Here is a 13,227-nt window from a genome sequence, read left to right as displayed (position 1 = left end):
ATACAAGTAAAATGCAGCAGTTATCAACTACTGTCACATACTGATGACCTTGATGGTCTGAACAAAATTAAATTGGTTGGGGGTCTGGGTGGAAGAAAGACGTGTGACCTTCAGTCTCAAATCAGTAAGGTAAGGGACCTCTCAAATGGTGTGCTTGCCATTGAGGTCCTCCACAATTTTTTTCTTAAACGGTCTTAATTCTTTATTCTTACAACCTTATTAGCAACCATTGGCGTACCCACTAAATCTGGGATTAATGTGATAAGCATGCAGCTTTAGCACGTCAGAATGAAACTGGAGAAAGCCAGCAAAGAGGTGTATTGTTTTAAAATAGTACTTCATGCACTTCATTGCAAACACTTGAATGGAGTGGACGGATACATCCAAACAGCTAATAGCATTAGGTGAAACAAATATTCTATTGTGCTAAATGTGACTGACAAAGCCTCAGGCCAATGGCTGCAAGAGGCTGATTGAAAAAAGCCAGTGGTTGAAAGGCTGTGACACAAAGCACACTTTATGTATATTGTTAGCATTGTGTTTGCTTAATACTTGCAATGTCAAAACCCAGAGCTAAAAAGGAACCTGCCCACGATTGTTAGTTGAGGAGCATCACAACAGTTAAGTGCTGATTCCAGGATTGCTTGAAAGTGAAAGTATTGCTCTGCAGCATTCTCTGTGTTACTATGAACCCTCAAGACTATCAGTTCTGAATCAACCATAAGTATCTTCATGAGTTACTCTCTTCAAGGAATTCCACTGATATCCCTATGTTCCTCTGCTTTACCGAGACCGCCAAACACAGCACGCACTCAACAACTCTAATCAGTCCATCATTAAGAAACCTCTTCAGTGCAGCCAGCTGGTTCAATGCTCTGGCAAATAGAGGGTACATTTGTAACCAACACCTAACCTAGGATGTCAACATTGGCATTTTAACTAAGTACATGTTTTTGAAGGTCATCGATTTACAGTAAATACTAGAACCCAAAAGGTACAATGGTTATCTCCCAGTACTCAAAATAATGGTTAAATTAAACACATTTTTTGTTTCTTTAGTAGTTCTGATTGCACTCTGTGAGTAATATAACAATTTAAAAACTGAAAATATTTCCACGATTGTATTTTCTATAGCTATAGACAAAATGTGGAAAAAGAGCTTCACCAACAAAATGTTTCATGACGCGCTGAAATCTGCGCTACTTACTTGAACTACCCACGGACTGTTCGCGAAGGCCATTATATCTCTCTCTTCCCAGAAGAACGCAGAGTCAGACCTTTTAATCATTTCAAATTTACTTAAGAGTTTCATTGCATACACTTTCTGTGAGGCTTTATGTCGGACCTAGAAGAAAAGAAACTTACAGTTACAAACATATGGACAATTTTGAAACGAAAAATTATATTCACTAAACTAAATGTCTTGCATACTTCAGAAAGGACCGGGTCGAAATGGTGTTTGATATTTAAATTTGAATTTGAATTTAAATGTACAGTCTGAGGCTTAGTCTTTTATTAAGTCATGTAACAATCTTTGATAAAAACTCATAATTACACGACATCTGAATGAAATTCAAGCCATGCTTACTAAAAGTGTGTGTACTCAATAATATATGCATATATACATACACATATTATATGCATGTTTGAACATATGCACACATATGCTTACTGTTAGAAATGGGAGTCTATATTTGGCAATGGCTTGCACCCTGTCCAAGTAGGGACCCTTCCTTCTAGTCAGGGTAAGCAAGTTACACATCCAAGATAACCCCTGTTCCCCCCACCCCTGCTAACATGGCACGAGCGGTCAGGCTTATTTGAGAGGCATGTGTAAAGTATTTGTAGATAAACACCCACTAACACTGTGACAACACTGCAAATGGACACCACACCAATTTAGAAACATACCAATTCTTTATCTACGTAGCACAAGACCAAAACGACAAAAATCCAACATACACTATTTAAGATATCACTTTTAAAAGGTTTAAAATAGTTAAGTCCATATAAAACTATGAATGCGTCACTTTTAACACAAAGTACCTGGGTTGCATCAAAATCAAAGACAAAAAAAGGCGCAAAGGAGGTGAGGCACCGGTAAGCAAATCGATTAGTCTGTACCTTACACTCAGGTAAGGTGATGCATTGGTTGTTTAATCCCAGGGGAGATGATGCATCGGTTCCTTACTGGCACATAGGGGAAGTGATGCGTCTGTTCCTTACTGGGAGAGGAGGTGATGAGTCTGTTTCTGCCTGTGTGAGGAGGTGATGGGTAAATTTTGCAAGGCTTTGTGTCGTCTGGGGCCTGTTCTTGGGGCTGCACAACAAGGCTTCATGGGGCTTCCAGTTGTCTAGCGTCGGTTCCAAGGGGTTGTCAGCTCTGCGGCGGGACTTGGCGAGGCTTCGAGTTATCCGGCATCGGCTCCGAGAGGCTGCCCAGGACGGCTTTGCGAGGCTTCGCATTGCTTTGCTCCAATTCTTACAGAGATCCACTGCAGAACCCAAATCGGAGGCCCTTTGACTGGAGGGAGGCACCTCAGGCAAGGGTAAGACTCTCAGATGCCAGAGTCTAGTAGCCCCAACAGAGTTGCAAGAAGTATTTTGTGCGCCTGAGACTTCTTAACAGGAGGCAAACACACAAGCCCTTGGAAAGCCTTGGCAAGCAGGAGAGAAGAAAGCAAAGTCCAGTCCGTCCAATCTGCAAGGTAGAAACAGCAATTCAGCCCAACACAGCAACAAAGTGGCAGTTCCCCTCCTACAGCTTCTCCAGTTCTTCTTTTTGGCAGAATCTCCTCTTTATCTAGAAGTGTTCTAAAGATGTAGGGTCATAGGACCAATTCTTATACCCAGTAGCTGCTGTGATGGGGCAGTAGAAGTGGGGCAAGGGCGTGTTTAAAAAATGAAGAAAAAAAAATTAAACTTAACTGCTAGCCACCGCTTCTCCTCTGTCCTCTTCTTCCATCGATGCAGGAACAGGAAGCACCCAGGCTTCTAGACTTACTGAGCCAATTACGACGCTGCTGATAGCAGCGCCGTGATTGGTCTGAGCACCATGGTTTGGTGCTCCAATGGGTACTGGGAGCCTGGGCATGTTCTCCTACTAGTGCAACAGAGCCCAGTGGAGAACATGCCAAGTGCTCATGATGGTCATGCACACTTAGAGGGTGCATACCACCCCTCCCATGCTCTGTGGGCAGTCCAGAGGAGTACTTAAAAATACAATAATAACATGATGTTATTATTGTGTTTTTTTCCTGTGGGGTGACAATCCTCCGCCTTAGCAGAGGAGCGACCCCTGCTTTTACCACTTTTGGCCTTTGAAGTAGGCATTCTTTAAAAGATAGTCTCTTCAGTGCACAGATCCTGCATTGCCCTGTCCTGGCTCCAGACACACTACAAGGGGGTGGAGGCAGCACTGTGAGAGGACAGACAGTGTCCTATTCAGGCATCAGTGACAAGTCCTCCCACCACTCAGGAAGGCCCAAGAGTCGGGTGATGGGCAATCAGGATATGCAGGGCACACCTCAGCTCCATTTATGTGACTCTCTACAGTGAACGCACAAACAGCCCAACTGTCAGTCTAAACCAGACGTGAATTCCACTGGCAGGCAGAGGCACAGGATGGTAAAGCAAGAACATGCCCTCTTCCTAAAAGTGGTACAAAAGGGGGTGGTGATGCCAGTGGATTCAAGCAAGCCGGGCTGAAGACGGCTGAAATGCCAGAAACCGGTCCTCGGAAGCTTGTTTCCGGCCCAGGTAAGGCATGGCTTGGCAGTTCGGGCTGGACTGTTCCCATGAGGTACAGGGTCAGACTGATTTGCATATGGCCATGTCTGAACTGGGGTGGCAGAGTGGGCTAAAGAACAGTGATGGATTAAACCCAGATCTGTTGACTGGGTGTGTTTGATTGGTTCGGATGCTCCGTCCATCACCACCCCCTTTTGTACCACTTCGTTCACCATAGTTTGGCAGGGTATGCTCAGACGTGAGCCCCTTGCTCACTTTGCCACTGGATTCAAGCAAGCCGGGCTGAAGACGGCTGAAATGCCAGAAACCGGTCCTCGGATGCTTGTTTCGGGTCCAGGGAAGGCATGGCTTGGCAGTTCGGGCTGGACTGTTCCCATGAGGCACAGGGTCAGACTGATTTGCATATGGCCATGTCTGAACTGGGGTGGCAGAGTGGGCTAAAGAACGGTGATGGGTTAAACCCAGATCTGTTGACTGGGTGTGAGTGTTTGATTGGTTCGGATGCTCCGTCCATCACCACCCCCTTTTGTACCACTTTGTTCACCATAAATTGGCAGGGTATGCTCAGACGTGAGCCCCTTGCTCACTTTGCCACTGGATTGAAGCAAGCCGGGCTGAAGACGGCTGAAATGCCAGAAACCGGTCCTCGGAAGCTTGTTTCGGGTCCAGGGAAGGCATGGCTTGGCAGTTCGGGCTGGACTGTTCCCATGAGGCACAGGGTCAGACTGATTTGCATATGGCCATGTCTGAACTGGGGTGGCAGAGTGGGCTAAGGAATGGTGATGGGTTAAACCCAGATCTGTTGACTGGGTGTGAGTGTTTGATTGGTTCGGATGCTCCGTCCATCACCACCCCCTTTTGTACCACTCTTCCTAAAAGTGGTATTTTCAAACACACAACTTAAAAAACACTTTTGCAGAAAGATGTGTTTTTAAAATCCTGAGTTCAGGGAACCCACACTCCAAATCTCTATCTCTCTTCCAAATTGAAAGTTAAACTTGTAAGATGTTACAAGTTAGCTGCAATGATACCCTAAGGGAGAGATAGCTCTTGCAAAAGTGTAAAACGACATTGGCAGCATTTCACTCTCAGGACATGTAAAACACACCAGTACCTGTCCTTCCTTTCACATACACTGCATCCTGTCCTTGGGGCTACCTTGGGTTTACCTTAGGAGTTCCTTACAAGTAATGAAAGGGACGGTTTGGGCTTGGTGAGAGTCGTCAGGGGGGTTTGAAACTGCACTTGCAGACTCTGCAGTGGCAGGTCTGAGACATGTTTACAGGGCCACTGCTCCTGTGGGTGGCACAATCAGTGCTGAGAGCACTAGGGCACTTTACTATAGACTTACCAGTAAAACAAATATGTCAACCATGGAAAGCCAATTACCAATACAATTTAGACATAAAGCATATGTACTGTCCAGCAGTGGTAAAGTGCCCAGAGTCCTAGAGCCAACAAAAACAAGTCAAAACAAAATAGGAGGAAGTAGGCAAAATGTTTGGGGATAACCATACAAAAAGGACTAGGTCCAACACTTACATATGTATGCAGATGCGCAGTGTAATTTGCAATTTATTTTCAACTGCTGAGTGTGGGGAGGGGGCATGACTGACAAGCGATGAAGCCACAAGTGTGACATGATGTTCGCCACTCTTCCAACAACTATTATAATTAACATATGACAACCTTCATATATGCTTTATGCCATGCTGTTTTTCATGAGTATTTATTTTGAAAGAATGTATCCAACCAGAACTAGGATGCAGGGGGTTGAATGTGTGCACTGAAAAAGCCTGGTCAATTAGAGTTGATTTCCTGTGTAAAGTCATTGTAACATGCAATCTGTGAGGCAATAAGTATTTTCCCATGTTAACTTTTGGTGTAATGAGATAATAGGATGGCACTTGACCTTTGAACTGTAGTAATGAATGTGCATTTATCAGTACAGTTGTTGCCACTGAATACACGTGCACCCTTGCCCCGAGTGCCCAACTGTACTGTTATCTGGATCCCCAATGCTGATTTTTGTTGTCCTAGGCAAATATGAATTATTTGTGCCTCTCCTATGGACAGCATTCTTGTTGAGCCGGGAGAGGCGCCCAAAGCGATACCCTCATAGTGGTGAAAGGCTACTTCACCAGGAGTTAAGCAGCACAAGTGTGTTGGCGGCAGCATACTGTGTAGTGATCAGTAGGAGTGAATGTTAAAAGTTAGGCTGCAAACGTCAACATTATCGGCGCCATCTTGCTCTTCTTGAACCCATTCGTGCACGTAAGCGGCAGCCATTTTGAGCACCATGGCCTCCCTGCCCCTCGCTGATAGCCAGCGCGTCTCTCTCTCCCTCAACCTCGCCGGCATCCCCCCCCGCTCTCACATGCCTTGAGTCGTAAACCCCTCTTCAGCGCAGCTCTGTCCCGGAATCCCATCCTGTTCCCAGCGCGACACCTCCCTTCACTCCTTTCATGGTCCCAGGCCCTTTGATACAAACCCCCTTTCCTGCGCGCCCGTTTGTCTTCCTCGTTCCCAGGCCGCCACCTGGCCCTGCGGATACTGTTTATTGCCGCCCCCGTACAGTAGGAAGCTTCCCCCATTAAAGGGCCCTCGAATTGATCAAAGCCCCCACCCTATGATATCCGATCAACCCCACACATTCCGTGAATCGGCGGAATGTCCAGCTGCGCGATAATCATCACCTATTGTGACCGGGGTGGGGACTTCAACTGTAAATGTGTGTGGGAACGGGCCTGAAGGGGAGATTCCGAGGATGTCCTTTCATACTTCAAAGCATTGCAAGAATGTGTTACCTGCAATACAATTCATAAACTTGGGTATAAGAGGCCAGGCCTCAGAGATGCGGTTAGAGCACCTCGTGACGATACTTGCTGTCCGAACTGATGTGTTCTCCTCCGGAGAGAATAAACCCTTGTTTCCTGCCTTCCAGTCTCCAGCGCCTGCCTCTTCATTGGTTAATATCTTGTGGGTTTAAGAGGCGACACCGCCGGGCAATACTTAAGGATCTTTTATACTGATTGGTAGCCTGACCTTTTTACAATTGGCGTCCCAAGCGTGGGGCCCATCAGCGACACGTGGATCCAGTGGGAGAGGTCCTGACGACAGAGTGAATGACTGCAACGATCGGGAGTGCACCTGTCCGATAGACCCTCGTCTGACAGCCGATCATCCGAACTTCACTGGTTCCGAACAGACCTCTCTCGAGTGATCTACGGTCCTGACTGGGAACCATCAGGAGTGCCGCGAGGATTACGAAGAAAAGAGGACGATCGGGCGCTGGATTCAGAAGACAAGAAACTGTCCATGCGGTCCGGGTAAGGTCGTGTAAACACGACGAATTGCGAAATGATTGTCCAATTGTTTAGAAAATACTAGTATTACTCTTTGTTGATTTATTTGGAGATTCGCTGTCTGCAAACGGAGAAACAACAGGCTCTCTCTTTGCAAGCAGTGAAGGATAGGTAACGCAGCCGTCGTGCCTATCTTTCTCCCCCACTGATTAATTATTTGAACCTGAACTATTGTTCCCAGACTGTTTTCTGGAGATTCTCTGTCTGCAAACTGGAAGGCACCCCCCCCCCTTTTTTGCAGATAGTGAAAGGGTAGGTAACGCAGACCTTTGCGGGCCTACTTACTCTCCCCACTGAATTGTTTTGATTGACCGAACGTTGACTATTTGATATTGGTTCATGAGGTATTCACTGCCTGCAAACAACGTAGAATAGGAATATTCTGTCTAGTCTTTGCACGCAGTGATAAGATAGGCAGTGCTGACTTTTGTCCCCGTTGTGATCCGTCATGTCTGTCTTCTCCCCACTGATTGGTAGCCTGTTTAGCCCGGACAGCTTATTAGAAATGAACCATCCGGCTCCACTGGAAGGCACCCCTAATAAGGACATGTTCATGAAGCATGGATTGATCGCTATAGCCTATAACCAGCTGTGGCATAAATATACGAAAAAGGATCGAGAAAGTCAGTGGCCACTGATAGGATCCTTTGATGATGACAAAATAAACGCGCTAGAAGCAGCCCTCGGTAAAAACAAGACAACGCCCACTATGCTTGATAGTTTCGGCATGTGGCGCAAAGAAACTGAACAACGTAAAAAGAAAACTGAGAGTAGGTTGGGAAAAGAGCTGCGAAAAGCAGCCCACCTAGCTGCTCAGAAACTAGAAGGAGAGATAAAGGAAAGAGAGAAAGCCAAACAGAAACTAGAAATGGAAACATCAAGCCAGTGTCCGGTTAGAACGTCCTCCATGCTCTACCCTGATTTACCCTCGAAACAACGAGCTAACGATGATCTGCTGTTAGGTCCTCCGACCATCTACATGCCCCCTCCATATGCCCCTTCCCAACCCTTAGCACAGCACTCACCACCCCCAGGTACAAACGAAGGTAGCGCCACAGCTTCGGCCCCCATGGCCCCTGTGCCGGCCGAACCCCTTGTATTAAATACTACACAAACGACAACGTTAGGCGACCCTGAGATCCGAAGGGCTGGTTCTGCAAGAACAAACAGACTAAGCAAAGATGAGCGAACAGGGATCGACAAGATAGCAAGGACACTGGTAGAAAGGAAGGAAGATGAAGAGTACATCACGGATATGTTTAACTCGTATACAGGGAGTCACAGACGACATTTTACCGTACGACTGTGTTACCATGTCTTGAACGCATACGAGGACCGATATCGAGACAAAGGTCCCGAGAGCCTAACGACTCTGTACCGGAAGGTCGATATCGGGGATGAGGGCGAGTGTGATGTGACGGACCTCCTTACGCGTACGCTTGAGGTTTTCCGCCACCTCACTGAACGAGAATCGGGAACTAAACCCACGACATCCGTAGCGACCGAACCACAAACTGAGCAATCTAACACCATGATGCCGATACGAGAGGCTGCCCCTTACTGGGTTCCTCCACGAGGTGCAGGGACTAACGATGATGCAAACCACCAAGATGCAAAAGGAAGGGTAGTGTACAACTGGGTCTACCAGCCATGGGACCGGCAAGAGATTCTGACATTCCGGAAATCCCTGCCTGACCTACGTAAAAACCCCACTGCCTTCTATACTGAATTGGGTACAGCCCTAGGTTCAACTATTATGACCCTGGCTGACATCGACTTGTTTTTCAGGTTATGTCTACCAGCTGATGTGTGGAAGCAAATCCGGAAAGTCGACCACCTTGAGCTGTTTGGACATACTTGGTCACAACTCGATAACATTGATAAACAACGAGGACCTGGACAAAAGCCTTTAAAATCCATTCTAGACCTTCCAGATAAAATCGTACAGAAATTAAAAACCCTGATTCCAGAAAAGAAAGTGGACTGGTCGATAGTAACGGCCTGTCGCCAGAAACCCCAGGAAGATGTATCGGAATACTTCTCCCGGTTTGAAACGGTGTTCTCCGATTACAGCGGCCAGGACATGACCACTGCAACCGGACACCATCTGTTTGTCCACAATTATGTTAAGGGTCTGTCATCGGAGGTCTCCCAGAAACTGCAGGCTAGCGAGAGTAGTTGGGCAGCCTCCAAACCTACGGCTATCCTCCAGATGGCCCAATATTATGAACATCAGAAAAATGAAAACGATAGGGCAACAGAGAAAAAGAAGAAGGACTTGAAAGAGAGGGTGATGATTGCCCAACTGCAAGGGGTGACTATAGGACGAGACCAATACCGGGGAAACTATCAGACGAACGTCCCTAAGGCTGCATTTCCCCAGGACCGCACTTTGACTCCCCACAGTGGACGTACAGACCTTAGAGAGGACCAGTGTGCTTTCTGCAAAGGAACTGGCCATTGGAAATCCCAGTGCCCAGTTCTTCTGGAAATAATCAGAAACAAAGACCCCAAGGACATAGCAAGTGGACCGAGAAATAAGGGACAACAGCGAGGGCCCCCAAATGACACGACTAACGACAGATCGGGCAGACCAAATACATTTGATCGACCCAGACAGAACCAATACCAGCAATTTGACTACGATGACGCCCACAACTTTGCATAGGACTGCCAAGGGCAAGGGAGGGATCCAGTCTAGCTCTATGTTGACCAGCAAGGCCCTTACGTCACTGCTAAGGTCCTGGGTACCAAGTCTCCATTTCTGGTGGACACTGGCGCAACACGTAGTGCGTTATCTAAACGACTGATTCCAAGGGCACCCTTGTCTGGCTCACTTATAACATCGACAGGTTTCGATGGAACGCCCTCCACTAACCCCTTGTCCGCCCCGATCCTCTTTGACGTAGAAAACAACACCACTGACACCACGTTTTTGCTTTCCTCCAATAGCCCTGACGCCATTATGGGACTTGACTTATTGAAACACTTCCGAGCGACGATCAGATGTTCTCAAGACGGAGTTCGAGTTTTCCTTTACGACAACCCCGTTCTGCTTAGACATTGCCCTCCCCGACGCATGTTTTCCATCACCGACTCTGACACATCCCTGCTTGACACTCTGCCTCCGTATCTGTGGGCCAAGGCGGATTCGGACGTAGGGCGCATGTTGATTGACCCAGTGCACATTACTGTCCGACCAGACGCAACACTCCCAAAACTTCCACAATATCGGATATCGCCCGAGGGCGAGAAGGCATTGGTAAAAATTATTCAGTCACTGATAGACGCAGGAGTGGTAGAGGAAGTGGTTAGCAACGTTTGCAACAGCCCTATCTTGCCCATCATCAAGAAACAGGGAGAGGGAGATGAGAAAGCATACCGTTTTATCATTGACCTTCGAGAGATCAACAAAGTGGTGGTACCCCAGTACCCTGTGGTCTCAGACATCACCACCATCCTGACTTTGATTCCTTCTACTGCCACCACCTTCACTGTCATTGACCTCAAAAACGCATTCTTTTCCATCCCCATCCACCCAGACAGCCGATATCTCTTCGGCTTCACCCTAAAAGCCCGCTCATATAGGTTCTGCCGAGCACCCCAGGGCTACACAGAAAGCCCTAGCATCTACAGCCAGGCCCTCAAGAGACAACTGGATCAAGTCCAGTTACCCGATGGAGTGGTGTTAGTGCAATATGTCGATGACATCCTTTTGGCAGCCGACACCACTCCATTAGCAGTTACAGCCACCATTCAACTCCTGCACTTCCTTGCGGAAAATGGCCACAAGGTCTCCAAGAAGAAGTTGCAATTCTGCCAACCCCAGGTCACTTAACTAGGCCACCTTTTGTCCAAAGAAGGAAGGAAACTCACTCCTGACCGGATCCAAACCATTCTCGAAACTCCTGTCCCTAAGACCCAGAAACAGGTTCGCTCCCTACTAGGCCTCACCTCCTTCTGCCGACAGTGGTTACCAAACTTTAGCCTCATCGTGAAACCGCTGCTTTCTCTGCTAGGTAAAGACGTCCCCTTCCCACTCCCTTGGACCCCTGAGTGTCAAACCTCCTTCACGGAACTACGAGATGCCCTTTGTTCGGCCCCTGTCCTAGGTACCCCTGATTACAAAAAGCCCTTCTCCCTTTACACTCACGAAAGGGAGGGGTGCGCTTTATCTGTCCTGACCCAGGCCATTGGCCCAAAGCAACGACCGTGCGCTTACTTCTCTGCCACTCTTGACCCTGTAGCCAGAGCCTTGCCTGCCTGCCTGCCTTCGAGCTGTAGCTGCTGCTGCAATCTCTATCCGACAGAGTGAGGGGATCGTACTCTCGAATTCCCTCACGGTACTGGTACCCCATGCAGTTGACACCCTCCTGAACCAAACCAAGACGCAACACCTGACGAGTGCACGACTGACTGGATACGAACTGACTTTGCTTGCACCCCATATCGCCCTGAAAAGATGCACCACACTGAACCCGGCAACTCTGTTACCCTTACCAGAGAACGATCCCAATGTGCACCCTGTACATGACTGCGTGACTCTTACGGACGAACAGACTAGAAGTAGGGTTGACCTCAGAGACACGGCTTTCCCTGACCCTGACGGGGAGCTGTGGGTGGACGGTTCTTGCATCAAACTCCCCGATGGCACCACTTCCGCTGCCTATGCAGTCACCACGGCTCGAACTGTAGTCGAGACAGCCCGCATCACGCAACGATCTGCCCAGGCAGCGGAACTGATTGCCCTGACACGAGCCTGCATTCTGGCAGCAGGAACCACAGCGAACATTTACACCGACAGCCAGTATGCCTTCGGGGTGGTTCACCATTTTGGGCTCCTTTGGAGGGAAAGGGGATTCTTGACCTCACACGGCACCCCCATTTTGCACGGGGATCTAGTCTCCGCCTTGATCGAAGCTGTCCTTCTCCCCAAAAAGCTTCCAGTCGTCAAATGCCAGGCACACAAAAAGGTGACAGACATCATTGGGCAGGGAAATGCGCTAGCCGACATCACTGCCCGAACGACAGCTGAAAATAGGACGACAACACGTATGTATGTGACCAGGTCACAAGCAGAAAAATGGACTGACGCTAGGGACACTATTAGAGACATTCAAACGGCTAGCACACAACACGAGCTGACTGAATGGACACGGGTGGGATTAAAAGATGACGAAGGCTGCTGGCGGACAAGAGACACAAACAAATGGTTGCTACCTGACTCGTACCTGATTCCCATACTGGCTATGGCACACTCCCCTGCCCACATAGGATCAGCCCCCATGATTGAACTTGTCTCCAGAGTTTGGCACAATGATAAAATCACAGACTCCGCCAAACGCCTGGTCCAACAATGCTTGATATGCCTGCAACACAACCCCGGGAAAGGAACTGTAGTACCCCGGGGAGGATTTGGGGTCCCAAATCACCCATTTGAAGTCCTGCAGATGGACTACATCCAGCTAGACAGGTGCCAAGGCCTGAAATATGTACTTGTCGTGGTGTGCGCATTTAGCAAATGGGTGGAAGCATACCCAACCCGTGACAACACTGCTATGGCCACTGCAAAAGTACTGTTAAAGGAGTTTTTCCCCCGTTACGGCCTTTGTCGTATTTTATGGAGCGATAATGGCCCCCACTTCATAGCCGAAGTCATCCAGTTCCTCTTAAAGGGGTTGGGCATCAAGCAGAAATTCCACGCAGTCTTCCACACCCAGTCTGCTGGACTTGTTGAGCGACACAATGCCACACTAAAGCTTAAACTGGCCAAGATAGTGGCTACCACGGGTCTGAAATGGCCAGACGCCCTCCCACTGGCATTGCTATCGATGCGTTCCACCCCCACCAGACATCACTTAACACCTTATGAAGTTGTTTTCGGTCGACCCATGAGTGTCTGGTCCGCACCGAAACCAACTTCCATTCATGACGTCCCGGACGTCCTAATGTCTGATTATCTGTATAAATTGACTGAAACTCTGTCTGTCATTCATCAGCAGGTGCAGCAGGCCATCCCCGATGCTTCCAGGGGTCCGGGTCACGCCATCCAACCTGGAGATTTCGTGCTGATCCGAAACTTTCAGCGGTCGAAGAGTTTGGAACCCCGGTG

At 48.1% G+C, this 13,227-nt stretch overlaps 1 protein-coding gene across 2 annotated transcripts in view; it reads right to left on the bottom strand.

Moving 5' to 3' along the window:
* Positions 1-13,227, bottom strand: part of ROCK2 (Rho associated coiled-coil containing protein kinase 2) — a 663,375-nt gene that overhangs the window by 315,609 nt on the left and 334,539 nt on the right. For both annotated transcript variants that reach the window (XM_078647798.1, XM_078647799.1), the window contains exon 4: positions 1,208-1,345. In XM_078647798.1, the coding sequence (XP_078503924.1) occupies positions 1,208-1,345 (138 nt within the window). The remainder of the gene's footprint in view (positions 1-1,207; positions 1,346-13,227) is intronic.

The sequence above is a fragment of the Lissotriton helveticus genome, chromosome 6, assembly GCF_964261635.1.
Source record: "Lissotriton helveticus chromosome 6, aLisHel1.1, whole genome shotgun sequence".
Lineage (NCBI taxonomy): Eukaryota > Metazoa > Chordata > Amphibia > Caudata > Salamandridae > Lissotriton > Lissotriton helveticus.
The sequence above is the reverse complement of the archived record's forward strand: the minus strand, read 5'-3'. Positions and strand labels throughout refer to the sequence as shown.